At 42.3% G+C, this 21724-nt stretch overlaps 1 protein-coding gene across 1 annotated transcript in view; it reads right to left on the bottom strand.

The window, feature by feature from the left end:
- PREX1 (phosphatidylinositol-3,4,5-trisphosphate dependent Rac exchange factor 1) overlaps window positions 1–21724 on the bottom strand; it is a 230121-nt gene that overhangs the window by 85938 nt on the left and 122459 nt on the right. The window contains exons 7-9 of the mRNA XM_036749156.1: window positions 17710–17843; window positions 6569–6687; window positions 5724–5873 (exon numbers count right to left, since the gene is read on the bottom strand). Of these exons, the coding sequence (XP_036605051.1) occupies window positions 5724–5873; window positions 6569–6687; window positions 17710–17843 (403 nt within the window). The remainder of the gene's footprint in view (window positions 1–5723; window positions 5874–6568; window positions 6688–17709; window positions 17844–21724) is intronic.

The raw sequence follows: 21724 nt of genomic DNA, 5'->3' as shown, positions 1-21724 counted from the left end.
TAATATGAAAATATTTTACATAACTGCACATATACAATCTATAACTGATTGCTTATTACCTCAGGAAGGAGGGGAGGGAGGGATAGAATTCAGAACTCAAAACTTTAAATAAAAATGTTAAAAAATTAAAAATAAATATGTGGTCTGCCTCAACAGAATATAAGTTTCTTGAAAGAGAGACTATTTCACTTGGCTATATCCACATTACAATGTTTGGCACATAGTAGATACTTGAGATAAGTATGGATAAGGATGAAAAGAGGGGAGAGGGTGAATAAGATGAGGGTGGATGGGGGCTAAATGTAGTATAGGAAAAAGAATACAGGCCTAGAAGTCAAGACACCTGAATTCTAGACCAGCCTCTGCCATTAACTCAGAGTTTCACCTTGGGCAAGTCACCTGGAACTGTCTCTCTGGGACTCAATTTCTTTTTCTGTAAAAGAGCCTCTGTTTCTAACATCGAAGATCTGAGTTGGGGTTCAGGTTTCAGGGTTTTCTTAGTTTCTTTGTTGATTTCTTTTGTTTTCTTTTTTAAATATAAATTGCCGATGGCAGCTTTTCCTGAGATAGGCCCTTTTTTTCCTAGAAGGGGAATTTTTGTCTTTTAAAAATCCATTAAATAGAGATTTTTAGTAGCTGAGTTCTGGTTAACCAAGACAATACTGCGGTAGCATCAATCCTATTTATGTGATGCTTTTAGAAGCTCGTTGTCATATTCACCAAGAGATTTCTCTCTTTAGAAAGAAGCACTTTGATATACCTGAGTACAAAGGTCCCATATCATTATCAAGAGAACCCTCTGTACTCTTAAAAGGACAATGGTTACAATACTAATGGTACCCACACAATGTCTGCTAACTCTGCTGTACTATTCTGCCAGGGCTTGTAATGTTTTCATGAGTTAACATGCCTGAGCTATACTGAAGAAAAATAAAGGAAGAATGACTAATAAAAATGGGAGGACTAGCTGTGACTTCCTTGGGCTGGAAATTTGTTTCACTCCATCTTTTTGTGGTTTCTGCTGCGCTAGAATTTATTCAGAGTTCATGTTTAAAGGTATTTGGAGGGTTTGGGGTGAGAGCTCCCTGCCTTTGCTCTACCATCTTGGCTCCACCTAGCTGTGACTTCCAGTGTAGGGTAGATGGGTCTGGGTCAGTGACTCCTATCATCACCTCTCTCAACTTTATGACTTGGTAACAAGGGCTGAAAAACTTTGTGTTAATCACCTCCCATTTCCATAATACTTTAAGATTGGCAAAATGCTTTTTTTCATAATAATCCTATGAGTTAGGGAGTATAAAGTATATTCTTCCCATTTTGCTGATAAAGAAACAGAGGGTCAAAAAAGTGAAGTAACTTACACAAGAACACAAGTTAGTAAATAGCAGAACTAGTTTCAAATCCAGTTTTCATGACCCCAGAGTCCAATGCCTTTTCCTCTACACCAAGTAACTAATTCTTAGTGAAATGAGTTAGGGGTTACAGGGAACCACTGGTCTCACTACTATATTTGACACACATTATGGGTTTTGAGATCCAAAGAGCTCTGAAAATCAAGATGTACACACACACACATATATATGCACATTTATGTATGTATGCATACATGTATGTGTACATATGTGTGTAGTTCCTATGTTGTGGGCTACAGAGGATTGGCTCACATCTCAGTGCGAGCAAATCATGCCAGTGATGAAGATTCTCCACCTGGGTGCAAATCAATCAAGTATTTATAAGACCCATACAGTGTGCCAATAAATGAAACAATCCCTACTTAAAAGAAGCTTAAATTCTAAAGGGCAGATAACAAGGACATAGATAAATGCAGTGGTGTGTAAGGGAGCAGTAAAAATTAAGGCAACCAGCAAAACCTTCACAGAGAAGGAAAAAGATGATATGATGTGGAAGGGAAAAGGGAATACATGCCTGGAATGGGGGACAGGGAGTATAAAAGCATGGCATCCCTGCGTGGGGAGAAGATGTATTGTACAACAGAGAGAGCAATGTGGGAAGGGGAGCACTGTACAGCAAGGCTAAAGGAATTGGTTGCAGGCAGGTTGGAGGGATTTGAAAACTAAGCGGAGTTTATTTTTTATTCTAGAGGTAACAGGAAGCCACTAGAGTTTATTAAACAAGTTAAGCTTCCCTTAAGCTGTGTAGGGGATCTGGGAAGAAACCTGAGGCAAAAAGACCAACCAATTATCTTTTCTGTACCCAATAACCCTGTGAAACAGTCACAGATACAAGGAAAAGAGTGAACCTTAGAGACCATCTAGTCTAATTTGCCCAAGATCACAACTCACCCGGAATATCAGCTCTCTTGCTTTCCCATCGAAAGCTCTTTTCATTGAATCCATTGAAGCCTATCTGGGCCAGTGAGGCCATCCTCATCCACATCTCTTCTCCTTTAGGAGAACCCATCCAACAGAAGGGGCCATGGCAATGGAGCTCATAATGACCAAAAAATGTTAGATTCCTTCTTAGCATGAAACTAAGCAACTATTTACACTCTCAGAGGCTCAACAATTCAAGTGCGGTTTGGAACTACCACAGCTCACTCTGTTTTCTGTTCCTACCCTTGTATGTATTCTATGTATGCGTGCATATATGTGTATGTATGTATGTATGTAGTTCCTGTGTTGTAGGATACAGAGGATTGGCTCACATCTCAGTACAAGCAACAAAACCGTCCATATCCACATAACTCCTTTACCACAAAACTACAGTCCACAGACATTTGTTTTCCTTTTTTAATTCTGATAAATATATTTCAGAAACATCAATGGTTTCCTTTGTAATCCTGTGTATTTTATGTTCTATGAAGGCTGCCAAAAGGGTCCATAACACACAAAAAAAAGTTTAATAAGCCTTGCCTTAAAATATCCACACTGTTACCTGCCCTTGATAGGCCAATTCCAGGAGTGCTAGAGATGAAGGGGAGAGATTATATTATGCAGAAAATCTAAACCAATCAGACTGAAAATAAGAATCAATATTTTTTAAGTATCCAACAGCAGAGGAATTCTATCTACTGATCAGGATCACAGTCCCTCAAAAGAGTTTTATGAGTCTGCTTTGTCCATAGACATTCAATCCCCTGGCCACCATCTTTCTAGTGATGAGTTTCTCCAAACTTAAGACCTTAAATGACAAACATGAAATGCAATCCATCAATGGACCCACAAACTAAGCCTCTTCTCCTTGGTGGGACTTTTGTGAGCTGATATTCCCAAGGCAGAGCATTTGAGAACCTAGAGTTCCATCTGCACAATGATGAGACCATGAAACAGGGCTCTGGCAGAGGAATAAAATAAACAATTCTAACAAGTCTATTCCCTTTGGTCAGTCTGAGTTTCCTCTTCTAGAAAATAAGGAAGTTGAGACAATAGGTCAGAGGATTTAGAGCTAAGAGGCACCTTAGAAAGTAAGTCAACAATCTCATTTTAGAGATGAGAACTAAGTCCCCAAGAAGCTAAATTATTCCCCCAAATCGCACAGTAAATGGCAGAGCCAAGATCCCTTCCAGCTCTCAAGTTCTTGGAACCTAACATTCTTAAAACTTTGGAAAGTGCTCATCAGATTATAATTTAACAATAAAACCCATATGGAGGCCATACTCGGCATGAGACATTCCCCTCCCCCAATCTTTCCAACAAGCTGCTTGGGTAGAAGGGACTTGATGTAAGAGGTATGGGCTGGTGAAAGAGAGGCATGTAACTATTTCCAGAGGCTCCAGGTAACCCAAAAAAGATATTCACCACTGTCCAAAGTAGGAATCCTTTGCCCCTTAGCCCTTTTTTCCTTCACTGTCCCCTTTGGCATTCTAGTGAAACCTATAGACTCCTTTTGAGAATAATGGTTTTAAATGAATAAAATAACACCTATAGAACTAAAAAAAGAAATCAAAAGCTGGTATAAATAAATAAATAAATACATACATACATACATACATACATACATACATAAATACATAAGTGAATTTGAGCGGAGAAAAGTTCTGAGATGCCCTGAAATCTGGGTCTTGGGATCCCAAGTTAAGAAGTCTTAGTCTAAAAGAAGGGTAGCCAATAATCAATGCCACTCAAAGGAAAAGAAATTCTTAAATAGCATAGAAGAGAGAAGAATGGCCAATGGTGTGGTTTACTGTGACCAAAGAATCATAGGATTATAGAGTTAGAGCTAAAAGGGACCTTGGAGGACACTGAGTCCAACCACCTTCACTTTTACAGATGAGGAAACTGAGGGACTGAGAGGCTGAGTGACTTGAACTAGGGCTCTTGACTACAAATATAGCACAATATCACTCCTAAATCAGGTGTCAAACACACAGCCTGGAGGCTGCATTTGGCCCAAACCAGATTGAAATGTAATTTGGAAACAAAATAAATAAAAATACAATACAAAATAGATAATGCTCCCATGTGGTTTTCTAAGTCAATAGGTGGCCTGGAGGCCCCCATTTCTATTTGAGTTTGGCACCAATGGACTAAACCATTATACTCTCTTAAAACAGAGGGCTTTCTTGGTTCACTATACTCAACCAAAAGCCAGGAATAAAGAAAATGGGGCCAGACAGCGAAGAATATCAAGGTCTAACCTCCCCAGGCTAATGAGATGACAGGACTTAGAGTTGTAACAGCTATTCCTGCTGCCCCTACTGCTCCTACTTGTACTACTAGTGCGATATTTATAAAGCAGTTTAATATTTGGAAAACATTTTATGTATATTGTCTCATTCAATTCTCACTACGATCCTGCAAGGTGGGTGCCAATATTATTCCCCTGTTACAGGTGAGAAAACTGAGGCTAGAGAAGTTCAGTGACTTGATCACGTAAGTATCAGAACGCAGGATTCAAAACACACAACTCTCTTAACTCTAAGTCCAGCAATTCCTTCTACTTCACAATGACTTTCTCATACCTAGAACATAGACTATCAGAGACCCGCTAGTACTAACTCCCCTCATTTTATAAACGAGGAATCAAATCCAGAAGGGAAGGGGCTTAAGCAAATTGCTGCCCAACCAACGAGAGAAAACTCTCCCCATGTATATCTCCCCTTCATGTTTCCTCCCAGCCCTCAACCAGAGGATCATCAACTCCAAATGAGAAGGTCACTTTGAACACAGCTCCTCTGGTTTCTAATCCAGTAGACCAAATTCACCATAGCTATTCTCTCCTGGTTCCCACCATTCCTACCCATTCAGAAGAATATATTTCAAACCCTTCACCCCACTTTATCCATGTTCTTGCTTGCCTCCCAATCCTGTACCCACTGGACCAGACGCCATGCCCTGATGGAGCTCCAGCTTTGAAGCTCCCACCTTCCTGATTTATGAATGCCTTCTACTAATCAACATATCTGCCAGTCACAAACATTCCTCATTTAACATCCCAGACTTCTTGCCAGCCACTAGGCAAATAGCCCATTTTCCAGTTCTGGAACCATAGTCAAATCAAGACTCCCGTTGCGACTGGAAAAGACTCTCCCATGTCTCCACTCATCATCCCTGAGACCACAACACATGTCCCTGGACACCACCGCTCTGAATATATTTTCTCCTCTTAAAGACAGGAACGGTTTAACTTTCGTATTTCTATTTGTATCATTAGCACTTGGCATGTAGTGAGCACTTAACACTCTTTTCAGGCTCTTCTGGTACCCAAGTCAGGTATTAGATATTAGAGAAAACAGACAAGAAAGGGAGTCCCAAAATACTCACTCTCTCTCTGCTCCCTCTCCTTGATGATGGCATCTAGCCATTTTTGTTTGTCCTCTGCCGTTTTTGCCATACAGACAAACCATTTGTTTTTGGCAGTGTTATGGATCTTCCAACCATTTGTGACAGTGTAGCCATTGCTGTGGTAATCCGCTAGGAGGGAACAGAGACAGAAAAATAGTCTGGTGAGGAAGGAATCTGCCTACGTAAAAAGGCGCAAGCCTGACTTCTCTCCCACTGCGATGCCAGAGACTGGCAGTGAGAGTTATTCTGTAAGCCCTTCCTCAAGCTACCGGTACCAGAATCACAGGATATCTGATAGCCACAAGCCCACCTAGTCCACGAACATGACTTTGAGGTCAGATTTCTGACTCGTTCTAATCTTGACTCATTCCAGAAATCTGAGTTATTTTAGACCCTGCCTTATTTCCTTCCCCTTTCCAATTACTAAGCCCCGAGTTAACTGCACAGTCAAAGCCAGGCAAGGCAACCCAATATAAAGAGTACAGCCAGTCCCATTCTGAAGAACTGCTTCAAGATAACATGTTTCAAGGAAGACAGAGTAAAAGTCTGACCAAGCCCAGCTCATCTCCTGCAGCTGCCGCTGCTGCTTCGCTCCTATGTGTCCTTCCTTCTCAAAAAGGACCAAGACATCAGGGAGATGACGGCGTGACAAGCAAGTGAATTAGATTTAAGTGAGGGAGGGCTGAGACTAGCAGAGGCCCAAGGATGCTCCAAATTAATAGTACTTCCTTCCCACGTATTCAGACTGAAGGATGGGCCCATTTTAAGGTGGGGAAGGATAAGGCAGCACACACAGACAGAGAACATGATGAGGCAGCAGTCACCTGTGCCATCTTCTACATTCTCCACCTCCATGACTTCAGTGTTGATCCGACCTCTGAAGATATAGAGGGATCCATTGATGGACTTGGTCCGCTTGGTCGACTTTTTTCCCCCAGTGACCCTGCAATCGTGAAGACAAGGCAGAATTAGTACATCGCTCTTCACCGGCCCTCTCTGTATCAAGTTTCTTTATCTGTCAAATGGAGGTAAAATAATTCCTGCCCACAAAGTTCTAGGGCCGACTGGAAGAAGCAGTGGATGGAACCATTTCTAAAAATGTAAAGCCACACAGATGGGAGGTGGTATCTGAAATGAGTAGAAGTACCAGAGATCACGAGAAGCCAGCCTTAGCCTTCGCCAAATGATGGATTAAAGATGTGAGTGTGACCATGAGCAATGTTCTTCACCTCCCTGAGTTTCAGCTTTCTGAGTAAGGATTCCGTAATACTTGAGGGATCATGGGATTTAAAATGGAAGAGATCTTACCTATAACATGAATACAACCCCTTTATTTCGAAGCACATGAGGAAACTGAGGCCTGGAGGTTAAGTGACATGCTCAAAGTTACAAAGCGAGTAAAAAGCAGTCAGGATTTGAATTCATGTCTTCTGGCTCTAGATCTCACATTCCTTCTACCATGCCATGGACTATACCTAACTCAATTTAATATACAACAAATACTTAATGTCTTCCAACATCTGAAGCTTTGTGTTCAGTGCTAGAGATACAAAGATGAAAAGAAGCACAACATCTGTGCTCTAAGAATTGACAGACCAATGGGCGGGTAGAGCGGGGAGAATATGATTGATATGTGTGGAAATAAGGCTGGTCAAAGGTAGAATGTGATGAGAGGTGCGGGACAAAAAGCAGAGAGAGAGAGCCTTAGTAAAATTTGAAATAGGACATATCAAAGGGTGGATGTGAGGAACAAATGAAAAAATGTCATTTTTTGGTTTTCTTTTTTTTAAACTGCTCTATAAAGGCTTCCTAAGATTTCAGGAAAAGAAAGGGACACAAGCAGCAGCCATCTAACCCAATTCATACCCAAAAACAAGCCCCACAACAACACAGTCCATAAGAGGTCATGTAGCCTCTATCTGACAAGAGAACCCACTAGAAAGACTTCCTTGACAAGGTCATCCATTCTCACAGTGTAATCTCTCAGGAGGGGCTTCCCAAATCTACATTCACCGTTCACTAAGTACACAGCAGGCCATTTGGGGCGTCAGAGAAAGAGATGCAAAGACACAGTCTCTGTTATTATTTACATGTCGTCTTCCCATTGCCTTTCTTTGTATCCCCTATGCCTAGTACAAAGTAAGTACTGAATAAATACCTGCTGACTGACTGACACCCAGGGCCTTAAAAGTCACGTCTGAAACATAGATCAAATACTTGAGGGAAGAGCAGACAGCAGAAGAGAGCACTAACTGATGTGATTTGGCTGTTTGAAGCTATAAGAGAACGGAGAAGGGGTTCTCTGTGAGTTTACCACTCTGGACTCTGGGGTACTCGTTTTTCAAACAAGGGGACTGGATCACAGTTTCCTTAACGTCCCTTCCAGATCTTGATTCTATCAGCTCTTAAGAGGGACTTTTCCCCATGCTCCTGTTGTAGCATCTTGCTCCTCTCCCCCCAGCTCTAGCTTTCTACCTGGCTCATGGCCCACAACTCTTTTCCTCCCATGCTCTCCAACCAATAATTTACTTCAAGAGAACAGATAGTTTGCCAGTCTGAAGTCTACAGAACTGTCTGCTTAGGGGAAAAGTGGATTAAAAGATGAGAGAAAGGGAACCTAGGGAAAACCTGAGGCTCTACAGCTCCAGCACCAGTGGGAAAGGAGAGAAAAGAAAGAGAAACAACGGTGGAGAGAGATGGACAGGGAGAGAGAGACAGACAGACAGAGACAGAGAGATCTCACATCCATCAAATTGGCAAAGATTTCAAAAAAGGAAAATCATAACGGTTAGAGGGGCTATGGGAGAAGAGTCACATTAACATGCTGCTGGCGTAGGGTATAGAATGAGACTATATATGTATACATATACATATATACACACACACATAAAAACGCATATATTCGTATAAAATCAATAATTGGGGGCAAGGGGTACAGAACCAGCAGATTAGCCTAGCTGGAGTACATATAATGCACAGAAAGAGGAATAATGGACAACAAGGTTGAAAAGGGAGTCTGAAGCCATTCTAGGGAGGACCTTCCTTAAATACAATAGATTAGGGGTTGGTATTTTGCATTTTATCCTAGGGACAATAGCAAGTCATTGAAGATTTCTAAGCATAAACTTAACTACTGTGCTATGAATGCAATCCTCATCCCTTTGCTACCTTCTAGTCACCCAGGAGGAGGCGGGTGTTTTGTTTTCACACAGATTTGGAGGCCATCCCATTTCCTAGACTGGCAGAGACCCAGGTATTGTATTGTACAGCCCTGGAAGAGCCCACCAGCACCACTGACAATCTAAGCCAGCTGGGGCCAAGTGTGGGAAAGGCCCTGGACCTCAAGGCATCTGCTCCAGCTACAAGCAAAAGGAAAGAATAGGTTGGTAGTCTGAAAGTCCTTGGTTAATGGCAGGAACACTGTCTATCCAAGTAGCCTTGAGAAAAAAATCTCCCTCCACCTCCTTATCTACAAAACGAAGGCTCAGACCAGAACTCCTAAGATTTCTTTCGGCTCTGGCACTCTCTGTTCTAAGGTTCATCCCAGTCTTCTACCTTTCAACGGTGCCAAGGATTAGGGGGAAGTGTAGGTGGGGAGGAGAGATTGGAAGGAGTAAGGCTTGAAAAAGAGGTCAAAATGAACTGTTATGTATCCAGGCAAAATGATAACAATTCACAATTCTATAGGTTTTTTAAGGTTTACAAAACCACAACAACTCTGTAACAGAAATAGTGCAAGTATTAACCCCCTACTCAGGGAGTGAAGAGACTTCAACCAAGGTTACATAGATGCACGGCATCAGAGCAAAGATAAAATCCACAGGTTCGCACACTACACCATACTGTCTTCTGACCAACAGATCTCACAAGGGAACCACATGAAGCTTTCTTTCCCTGAGATGCAGACTTTCAATTAGCACACCTGAATGGCTCAGTTGTGACATGCTAAGCACCACCTGGGGACCAAATGCTCCAGGGTACCTGGGCCATCAGCTGAATCCCCCAGTGAAGGCCCAGGCTGCACCGGTCTGAGAGGGCAGGCAATAAAGACAAAAAAAGCCTAAGGTAGGTGCTTGCCACCCAACTCTAAGGAGACAACTACATATACGTATGTGTGTGTGTGTGTGTGTGTGTGTGTGTGTGTGTGTGTGTGTGTTATAGATCAGGGCTGTCCAACCTTAGGTTTTCATTGAGACAAGAGACAATATATTTTGATTTGCCATTTCAGTGAGAGCTCTGCGGTAGCTGGTTTCGTTTACTAAAGCACTTATGTAAATTTCTATGCTGGTAGGTGGGCTGCATAAATCGCATTGTGGGCCACATGCACCACATTTTGGACAGCCCTGTTACAGATGATAAAAGAACACTGGAGAGAGCCCTGGGTTCAAAACTGACCTGTGGAACCTTGGCCAATTTATTTCCCCTCATGGGTAGGTTTCCTCATCTGTAATTTGGCAATAATAATTCTCATTCTGCATGAGCTAGGCTCAGAGGCTGTGTGGGAACTGGGGATAGAGAAGTGACCTCAAAGTGAGGAAGGCTCAAGTCTCACCTCTGACACATATTCAATAAAACTTTGAGCAAGTCACTTAAACTCCCAGGGCCCCAAGCAATTCTGCAATGATGCTGAAGAGCAGGTGCTCATTTTCGTGGAAAGAGGAAGTTTCCCCACTGGGAACTGCTTATACCAATAAACTCACAAGATCAAGCCAAAATAAGACCTCCCTTGCCTACCTCCAGGTCCATTTGTGACAGTCAAAAGAGAGACACGTGTGAAAGCACGTTCTGACCACACATGTATATGAATGCCAACAAAGCCCTGATTTTAGTGGAGGAGGCTCCTGCAAAAAAAAGCAGGGAACAGCCCCCGCCTCACACTGGGAAAGTCTTCATGAATGGCTCTGGCCAAATATACTCACCACCAAGCAGCTAAGGGATCTCTTGGTCCTCAAATGTTACTAGACAATTGTCTGCTCTCTCCTTTACCCCTCTCTCACATTCACTTTTGTATCATACTGATGCAACCCTTGCTGATTTGACTATGAATTCCTTGAGAACAGGAACTAGGTCGTTAGCTATGGGTGCCCACCACACAAGGCTGAGTAGGTTCTCTATAATGCTTGTTGAATTAAGTGACCTACATCACTTAGCCACCTGATTTAGTCTCGGATAATAGCAGCCCAAATTTATAAAGTGCCTTAAGTTTTAAAAGCATTTTCCGGACAACCCTGTGAGGGAGATAGTTTATTTTTTATTCTCCCCATTTTACAGCTGACTTGCAAAGTGTTTAACTGATTTAACCAGAGTCCAAGAGCTACTAAGTGCTGGAGATGGTATTTGAAAACTGTTTACTTCCAAATCCAAATCCAATTGTCTTTCATTACACCAAGATAACTCCCTGCAATTACAAAGTTCATATCTCTGCAGAGAATCAGACAAAGACATCCAAGACTGTAAAGAGGAAGTGATCACTAGGGTCTAAAACTCACAGGACATTGCCAAGAGCAGTTTCAGGGATGCGCAAGAAAGTTAAGATGCAAATAAACATAACATTGTCCCAGAGGGAGGAGTTATTAGACCAGGGTCAAGACAGGCAGGATGGAGGGCAGATTCAAAGGCAGACAAGGTGGCCTCTCCAGCCAGCCGTGCCTTTCCTAGAGACAAAAGCCATTTCATGAAAACACCACCACCAGAAGGTGCTAATAATGTAAGAAGCTCTAAGTAACTCATACGGTGCTCTATTTTCCTTACCACATCCTTAGGGAGGCTGAACTTCAGAGAGGTTAAGTAAATCTTGACCCAGATCACAAACATACAAAGAATAGACTCGCCACTAAAGCGGTTTTTGAAAGTTTCCTAGCTTAGAGCTCACTCCTGGTCTTGTAGCTGGAGAAACCTAGAGCTAGAAAGCTAGAGAATTATAGGGCACAGACACTGCGTGCCTGACACTCGCCTCTGCCTAAAGGAAGCTTTTTCTTCCTTCAAAGCCCAGCTCAATGTTGTTGCTATTTTTGTTTGGTTATTTTCAGTTGTGTCCAACTCTTCATGGCCTCATTTGGAGTTTTCTTAGCAAAGGTAACTGGAGCGGTTTGCCATTTCCTTCTCCAGCTCATTTTACAGATCAGGAAACTGAGGTAAACAGGGTTACATGACTTGCCCAGGGTCACACAGGTAGTAAGAGTCTGAGACCAGATTTGAACTCAGGGAGCCCAGGACTCTACCTACTCTCTCGAGAATAATAATAACTAGCATTTATATAATTTATATATTATAGAATAATAGCATTTGTGTAATGGTTTATGGTTAGCATACTATTTTACAAACATTATCTCATTTAATCCTCACAATACCCCTGGGAGGTAGCTGCTATTTTATGGGGAAGGAAACTCAGGCAGATAGAGGTGAAGTGACTTGCCCATGGTCACACAGCTAATAATGTCCGAGGCTGGATTTGAACTCAGGTCTTCCTAACTCCAGGTCCACTACTTTTATCCACTACACTACCTAGCTGGTTTCTCTGATGCCCTGGGATCAAAATGATCCTTCCCCACTCCTGCCTCCAACCATCACATTCTACTTCACATCTGTGCGTGTGAAAGTCATCTTGGCAGATAAAGCAAGTAGTAAATAGAACTGTGTGACAGCATTAGAAGTTCAGTGAGGCACAGGGCAAGAACGACGGATGAGGGCTGGCTAGCCAGGGTGCTGGGTTGGTATGCAACCAATGTCAGGAGAAGGCAAGGAAGGAAGGTCTTCAGCACGTTAGGTGGATAGATTCTGCGTGGTAAACCTTTGGAGGGACATGGACAAGGGTTATACCAGCCATCATGGATCCATGGGAATAAGGGAGATTCTTAACCTGGGGTCCATGAATTATTTTTTAATATCATGATAACTACGTTTCAGTGTAATTGGTTTCCTTTGTAACTGTGTGTGTTTTATTTTATGCAATTAAAAATATATTCTAAGAAGAGGTTCACAGGTTTCAACAAACCACAAAGGGGTCCATGACACCAAAAAAAAAAAAAAAAGTTTAGCCCAACAGCAAGAGATAAAAAGAGAAATCCCATTTAAAGTTACTGTAAACATTATAAAATATTTGGGAGTCTACGTGCCAAAACAAACCCAGGAATGAACATAAATATAGAACTTTTATTATAATGTATGAACATAATTATAAAATTATAAATTATAAAATTATAAAATTTTCACACAAATGAAGTCAGATCTAAATAACTGGAAAAACATCAATTGCTCATGGATAGGCCAAGCTAATAAAACAAAAATGACAATTCTACCTAAATTAATTTACTTATTCAGTGCCATACCAATCAAACTACCAAAATTATTTTATAGAGCCACAAAAAAACATCAACAAAACTCATCTGGAAGAACAAAAGGTCCAGAATATCTAGGGAATTAATGAAAAAAAATTCTAGGGAAGGTAGCTGTGTTGGTAAACAAAATGGGCTCTTAGCACTTAGTTCAACCAAGTGCCTTTGAAGAGTTTGGCTTTTGTTTCCTTTGAGTAATTCAGTGTATTTCATTGAGCCTTACTAGGTGCTAAGCCCCAGGCCCAAACCCCTATTAGGTGTAAAACCTATGTGGGTGTGGATTGGTAACTAAGGTGGGGCCCAAGGTGAGGCTAACTCAGGGGAGGGCCTAGTTTACAAATAAGTTTGAGTGACATGTTCGGGACATCAGAGGCTTTTAGACCACATGGGTTTAAGTCCACCTCTTTGTGATGATTCTAGGTCACATGGGTGAGTCGCATGTGTGACTCACCCCTGACCCTGAAAAAGATATAAAACCAGGGGTCGGCTTTTTTTTGGAACTCTTACCCACAGCAGTGGTGGCACACGTGACTCTGGGCCAGCCCTCATGAGCTCCTGGGCTGAACCTAGATGTTGGTAACTATGAATCTGTACTGGGTCTGTCTGTTGATGTTTGTTCTTTGTTTGTAATTTGCTCTAAAGTTCAGTGTGCTGGTCTCTTCCCCTGAACTAAGTGAACGATATCTGTATGCTGGAGTAAAGTAAGCTCGTCAACCCCTTAATGTTGCTTTCCTTACTAAAGCAGATCAAAAGAACCTGTGCTTTTGCAGTGTGTTGGCAGCTTTCTGGGCGATGGTTGTTGGTGGATCTTACACCCATACAGAAGCTGCTAGCTGGATTGTTGAAACAGTAGCCTAGCCATACCAGATCTTAAATTGTATTATAAAGCAGCAATCATCAAAACTACTCAGTACTGGCTAAGAAACAGAGTGGTGGATCAGTGGAATAGGTTAGGTACACAAGACACAGTAGCCAATGACTACAGTAATCTACTGTTTGATAAACCCAAAGACCCCAGCTTCTGGAATAAGAGCTCACTATTTGACAAAAACTGCTGGGAAAACTGGAAAATAGAATGGCAGAAACTGGGCATAGACAAACATCTTACACCATATACCAAAATTAAGTCCAAATGGGTACACAATTTAGATATAAAGGCTGATACTATAAGCAAATAGGGAGAGGAAGAAATAGTTTACCTGTCAGATTTATGGAGAACAGAGGAATTTATGGCTAAATAAGAGACAGATAACATTATGAAATACAAAATGCATAATTTTGATAACATTAAATTGAAAAGTTTTTGCACAAACAAAGCCAATGCAACCAAGATTAGGAGGGAAAGAGAAAACTGAGAAAGAATTTTTACAACCAGTGTCTCTGATAAAGGCCTCATTTATAAAATATATAGAGAACTGAGTCAAATTTATAAGAATACAAGTCAATCCCCAATTTGGAAATGGTCAAAGGATATGAACAGGCAATTTACAGAGGAAGAAATTAAAGCTATTTACAATCATATGAAAAAATGCTGTAAATTGATTAGAGACATGCAAATCAAAACAACTCACACCACATCGCACCTATCAGATTGGCTAACACGACAAAACAGGAAAATTATAAATGCTAGACAAGATGTGGTAAAATTGGAACAGTAATGCATTGTTGGTGGAGTTGTGAACTGATCCATTCTGGAGAGCAATTTGGAACTATGCCCAAAGGGCTATGAAAATGTGCATTTCCTTTGACCTAGCAATACCACTTCTAGGTCTGTATCCTAAAGAGATCATACAAATAGGAAAAGGATCCACATGTCTAAAAATATCTATAGCAACTCTTTTTGTGGTGGAAAAAATTAGAAATTGAAGGGATACCCATCAACTGGGGAATGGCTGAACAAGTTGTGGTCTACGAATGTAATAAAATACTATTGTGCTACAAGAAATGATGAGCAGGCAGACTTCAGAAAAACCTGGAAAGACTTAGATGAACTGATGCTGAGTGAAGTGAGCAGAACCAGGAGAACTTTGTACACAGTAACAGCCACAGTGCGCGATGACTGACTTAATATCTCCATTTTAGTGATGAAAAAACTGAAGTTCAGAGACATTACATGACTTGTCCATGGTTACATAACTAGTGAGCACTAGAATCAAGATTTAAACCTTGGTCTCTCAAACTTCAAGTCCAAAAGTTTCCAATACATCACACAAGGAGTTTTCTGAGGGCAAACACTCATTTTCTGGCTTTGTAACCAAGCACCCCAGTACAGGGCCCTGAATATACTAGAAGCTGGAAGAATGCTGGTTGAATTATGTTTGATGAACTGGGCCATGGATTTTAATCCCATCTCTTTAGTAGTTAGCTATGTGACTCAAACAGGTCACCACCCATCTCTTGGGCCCCGGGTTTTCACCTCTGTAAAATGAGTAGTTAGGTGATCACTCCATGTTCCTTCTAGCTCTAAAAGAACACATTCTTTACCAAATCAAAAACACAAAGCACTGTAGATTTAGGAGAGAAAGGGCTCCTAGAGGTCATTTTACTGAAGAGGACAGTAAAACCCAGAGAAGGGAACGGAATTGTTCAAGGTCTCATGGGTAGTAAGTGGAAGAGTTGGGATTTGAATCCAGGTCTTCTGAGTGCAACTTTGGTTCGCTTTCCACTTTCCAAACTGCTTCGTCCCTATAGGCAGACTTCAACCAACGATCCAGGAAGGGAGGGGCCACAGGCACAAAAGAAAACAAAAGCCAGGGAAGATTTAGCAACCCTTGGCACTTCCCAGGGCCACGTTGCCATGAGCTCCACATTCAGATCCATCATCACCCTCTCCCTGACTTTCCCTGAGCCCAGCCCTCTGGCTCCTGTGCTGGAATCAGGAAAGCTACCAGTCTGCCAACCTCCTCCAGCAGACAGAAAATGTTCATTTTCCCCTTCCCACAGTGCTGGGCCATGAGGACGGAGAAATGACTCGAAATAGGTACTGGGGGATGGGCTTTGCCAGTATCACCCCAGCCTTCCATCCTCAACAACCACCCAATTCAGGTACGCCAACATAGAGGCTTTGGTGAGTATCAGCCAGACTCTCAGCTGATTCCCAGCCAGGGGCCAGACAGACTGGGGAGGAGCTGTCCAGTCAAAACAGGGAGAGGTTTCGATCAGAGTCGGCAGAACATTCTGTTTTGGAGACTTTGGTGTTCTGGGAAAAGTGCCTGGTCCAGCCAGGAGGTAGGATTAGGGGCACAGGAGGTGGAAAAGGAGTGAAGGGAGAGCATTTGCACTGTAAACTGTAAACCCTCAGATCAACTCCTTTTCTCCCCTACAAAAATGGAAGAAATACTATGAGATGAACTCACTCTGTTTCATTTCCTGTCCTAGGATCTAACTTCAAAGATAAATGAGTTCTAAGATTCAGAGTTAGAAGAGACCTTTTAAAGGTCATCAAGTCCAACTTTTATGGACCCAGAGAGGTAAGATAACATGTCCAAAACTGCACAGTACTATCCTAAGACTTCATTCAAACCCAAATCTTTCTGACTCCAAGTCTAGAGCTCTGTCCACTATGCCACACTGCCTCTCAAGGTAAGGCTGACCCCTCTACTGGCAAAGATGGCAGTCCCTCTATGCGTCAATGAATAGTCTTTCAGAGCAGCACAGGCCAAAATAAGAAAAAAATCAACATTTGGCCAAGCTTCTGGTGATAAGCTTCTCTGTACCTGACTAAGCCAAGACACAGAAGAAAGACATGAAAGACACAGTCTCCTACAAGGTCACAGATTTACAAAGACCCTACTATGTGCCAAGCACTGCTCTATCCACTGGGGATACAGAAAGAGACAAAAGACAGTCTCTCCCCTCAAGGAGCTTACAATCTAATGGGGGAGACAACATGCAAAGAAATATAGACAAAACACAGGATAAATAGGAAATAATTAAGAGGGAAGGCACTAGAATTAAGAGGAGTTGGCAAAGGCTTCCTGTAGAAGGTAGAATTTTAGTTGAGGATCCATCAGAGTTTGAGCTTTTCTGGCACATCCTTCAAGGACCCAAAGTCACTTTCCTTCTGTCATAAGGTGTCTGAACAGGACTTTAGTGAAGGGACCCAGAATCCCTAGGAGTGGACTGGGAACAGAAAAACAAGAGGCGATGGAGAAGGAAGGAGGCAAAGGTCCTGTCTGTGTCAACTGCCTATTCCCCCACTAACCATTTAGTCAGTCCAGAAAACCATTTGTTAAATGGAATCCCATTGTTCAGCACCACAAGGGAACAAACTTGAATACGACATACATACTCTCCCTGCCATCAAGGAGCTCCCAGTGTTGAGTTTCAGATAGTCCCCTTGCTTTAGACTCAGAGACTCACAGAATATCAGTGCAGAAAGGATCACAGATCCAGAAAGGAAACTTTGGAGCTAGTCTCCTTTATTCTACAGTCATGGAAACTAAGGACCAGAGAGGGGAAAGACTTAACCAATGCTGCACAATGAGTTAACTACAGAACAGAACCTAGATCTCTCCCAGAGGTCCTTTCCCAGGACAATGCTGTTTCCATAACATGGCCCCCAAACTCCCTTAGCCAACACTGTCACCATAACTGGGTCCCATCTGATCACAGTGTCCTGTGGGGCTCACCTGGACTTCCTCTTGCAGTAGACCAGAAGGTTGTCAAACAGGAAAAAGGCTCGCTCCTGGATGTTGCCGGCAGAGATTTTTAACAAGGTTCCCTGAAGGAGGAGTTGGGTGCAGATGTCCGTGAGATTAGAACCCTGGGTGGGAAAGAAACAAGGGGACATTCTAGGCAATTGATCTTAAGACCAACGTTGGCTGGGTCTATCTCACAAGAGAACCGCAGCCTCTGGTGGCAGGCCCCTATCCATGGCCTAGAACACACCCAAAGAGTTTGAAATTACTTAAGTAACAGCAACGACGGCGGCTCACAGGTATGAAGACCATTTGGGTTGTAAAATATTTCCCCATCTATCAAGGAAACTGACCAAGCTGTTAAAAAATTCAATACTCATGAGGCTGTGAGAATTAGGCCTATTTCTGCTAATGTCCTGCTAGTGTCACTGTGAATATAGGCTGCTTAAAGGCAAGGACCTTTTGCTCCGGAGTCCTAGAACATGCTAAGTGCTTAATAAATGCCTGGTGGATGGATGGATGGATGGGTGGGTGGGTGGGTGGATGGGGGGATGGACGGGTGGATGGGTCGGTGGATGGATGGGTCATTTCACTGGATTCTTACAAAAGTACTGTAAGAAATATTCCTATTTTATAGAAGAGGAAAGTGAGGTTCACACAGAGAAATAATAATAACTCGCATTTGCATGGTGCTTTCAGTTTCTTCATAGTGCCACAGTTTCTTTCACAACCTTGTGAGGTAGGGAATGCAAACATTCTCCTCATTTGACAAATGAAGAAACTAGGAGGGTAAGTGGATTTTCCAAAGTCATACAACCAGTCAGAGGTGGGAATTAAATCTAAGGCTTCTAATCCCACAACCCTTCATTGAAGGAATCACTGAAGGTCAACTAATCAGCAAATATTTATTATGCGACAGGCATCATGCAGAGTGCTGGGGATAAAAAGAAAAAAGCGAAATCCCTGCCATCAAGGAGAGACAACATAAATAGGCATATAACATCTAGCCATTTCACAGATGAGAAAACTGAGACTCCGCAAGGGTCAATGCCTCTTTAGATGTCACACGGTTGGTAAGTATCATAGTCACGACTCAAACCTGGCTTCTCTGAGCTCCCAAGTTCAAGGATCCCTTGCACAACTGCACAGAGGTGGTTCCTGATAGGGAGAGGGGGATGAGATGGGGGAGGAGGAAGAAGAGGGAAAAGGTGTGAGGGCACCTATTCTGCTTGTGGACAGCTCTATCGTCTTTATACTGAATCCAAATCTACCTCCCTGCTGCTCCAGATATACCCCACAGAGTGAAGCAGAAATCTAAAGTCTCTTCCACGTGGCAGCTCTTGAAAAACTTAAAGACAACTATTATGTCCCCCACAAAGCCTCCTTTTCTCCAGGCTAAACACCCCTTGTTCTTTCATACAATCCTCCTACGGCATGGTTTCAATATTCCTTCCAGTTCTGCTCATGTCCTCTAGAAAGCTCTAGGTCACCAAAGGCCCTCCTGTATTTTAATGCAGAACTGGGTATGATACTCTAAATGGGGTAAATTAGGCCTCAAAGGATGGATACACTCAGCTAAGCAGTGGTGCAGTAGACAGTGCTGGGCCTGGAGTCCAACTGTGGCCTAAGACACTCACTAGTTATGTGACCTTGGGCAAATCACTAAATCTCTGTGCCTCGACTTTTCTTAAAAATGGGATAATAAGAGCACCGACCCTCGCAGGGTTCTTGTAAGGATTGAATGATCAAATTGCGAAGTGCTTGGCGTAGTGCCACAGTAAGCATTATATAAATGTGAGCTATTATTATCACCATTGTTATAAGGACAGAGGAATAAATAAAGGAAGCTTTCCAAGTAGAGGCTGTAACCGTATGAGCAAAAGGAAATAATGAGGAGACCGTTCTCATGGGAAGACATTCAGTTTACCTAATGAATGTTCAGGCTAGAAAGGTGAGCTAGGACTAGATTGTGGAGGGCCTTGAATGCCAAACAAATTGATTATGCTGGAACGAAGAGGTCACTGAAGGTTTTTGACCAGAGGAAGTGATGTGAGGAAAGCAAAATCTGAAGAAGTTTAATCTGATAGTGTGTGCAGGATGGACTGCAGAGGGAAAGAGACACGATGTGTTCTCCCTTTGAAAATAGGGGGAGGGGAAGTTGTCTGTGGTCTTCTCTCTCCCCAACAGACTGTTTACATAACTTAAAAGGAAGTCTCTTCACCAATGTGATCTGCTGATTTGACTATTCCTAGAAAAAGAGAACTGATTTTGAAGGCAAGAAATCATGCTCTCAGCTGAAATCCAATTGTTGCTAGCCAAGGGCTGGAGAACTTCCCATTAGAGACAACCTCAACTACAGCCAGCAACACCACAGAGTCAGAGAATCATGGAATTAGATCTGAAAGGATCTTTAGAGGCGATCCCACCACCATCACCAAGAGCAACAAACAACCCTCACTTGTCAGCAGTTCTAAAATCCTCTCTTCAATCTGCCAGCCTCAGTCTAACCAGACCACAGCATGTGAGCAGAATACTGTTAAGCCAACTGCTCTGATCCCCAGGGGCCATTTAGAAATTTGGAGGCTCATTAAAATAGCCAAATGCCCTCAAACTGGATGGATGGGTGCATGGCTGTTACCACTGAGCAGGTATAATTCCAAATTCTCATAGTGCCTTCTGCTTTTCCTATTTCTACCCTAACAGAACTCTAAGTTCTGTGAGGGCAGGGACCAGGCTTTGAGGTCTCTAAGTCAAGAAGGAGAAGTGGAAAGAGCACTAGACTTGGATCAAAGACAATTCAAATCCCAGATCCGTACTAACAACCTGTGTAGCCTTGGACAAGTTAATCCTCCCTCTCTGGACCTCAGTGTCTTAATCTGTAAAATGAAGGATGTAACCTAGATGATTTCTAAAATACCTCCCAATTCTAAATATGCTTACCCTCTTCCTTATCACAAAATACATATCTAAAGGCCATGGAGAGCAGATTTTTCTGGTGCTAAAAATATATGCATTTATAAAAAGAAAGCTTTTTGAATAGCATTCATTCCATCCCTGTCCAGCCTCTACTATCCCACCCAGTATACTTCATCCTAAGAAATTGCCTCCCTTACCTACCCCTGCCACTGGCTTTGAGAACAGGCATTCAGTAAATCAGAGAATACAGCAGATTATATAGCTGGAAGAAGACTTAGTCCAACCCTCCTATTCTACAAATCAAAAAACAGAAGCCTAGAGAAGGCAAATAATTCATCATTCATCGCAGGTCATTCAGAAAGCTCCTGTGACAGTGCTAGGATTAGTGCTCAGGTCTCTTGATGGCCAGTTGACTGTCCTTCCAATTCTACCATTACAACTACTGACTAAATGGAAGAAAGTTGCCAGACAGAAAAAGATGGTCTTGGGTATTACTGTTTATGCCAGATTTTTGACATCCATTTTAGAACTATGGAAATTTTCCAGTCTTTTCTCTTTTCCCTTAAATCATTCCTTCACTGGACACAGCAGGGCTGAACTACACCCTAACCCTACAGGAGATGTGGGAAACAGGCAAAGACAAAGCTTAAGTATAACAATGACCCTCCCATAAGACCTGGAAAGCAGAGAGGGACCAGAATTTCTGGACCAGAAATGGCATAAAATGGTACTGGTGGGGGCCCAGTCTCGATGTTCCAAACATTTGTGGAACATTTGCAGAATGTCTAAAGATAATATGATGTGGTGACCGTGTATTATTGGACTGGGAATCACAAATTAAGTATACACTTCCTAGGCCTGGAATTTAAGGGACAACTTAAACTATCTTGAGCATGCCTTCCCCAGGCTAAGCTCATCAACTGAAATCTCATCATCACAGAGACTGATTTGATACTCAACACCCTGTCAGAGGCCTCTCCCCTTGGATTGGAGGACTGAGCAATAAACTTTCAAAGTCTTCCTTTACAGAGGGCTCAGAATTTTACAGCTAACTCTCTTCCATCAGCTGCTCTGCTAGCTTTAGACTTCA

Source organism: Trichosurus vulpecula, chromosome 3, assembly GCF_011100635.1.
Source record: "Trichosurus vulpecula isolate mTriVul1 chromosome 3, mTriVul1.pri, whole genome shotgun sequence".
NCBI classification, from domain to species: Eukaryota; Metazoa; Chordata; class Mammalia; order Diprotodontia; family Phalangeridae; genus Trichosurus; species Trichosurus vulpecula.
This window is presented reverse-complemented; position numbering and strand designations above follow the sequence as displayed.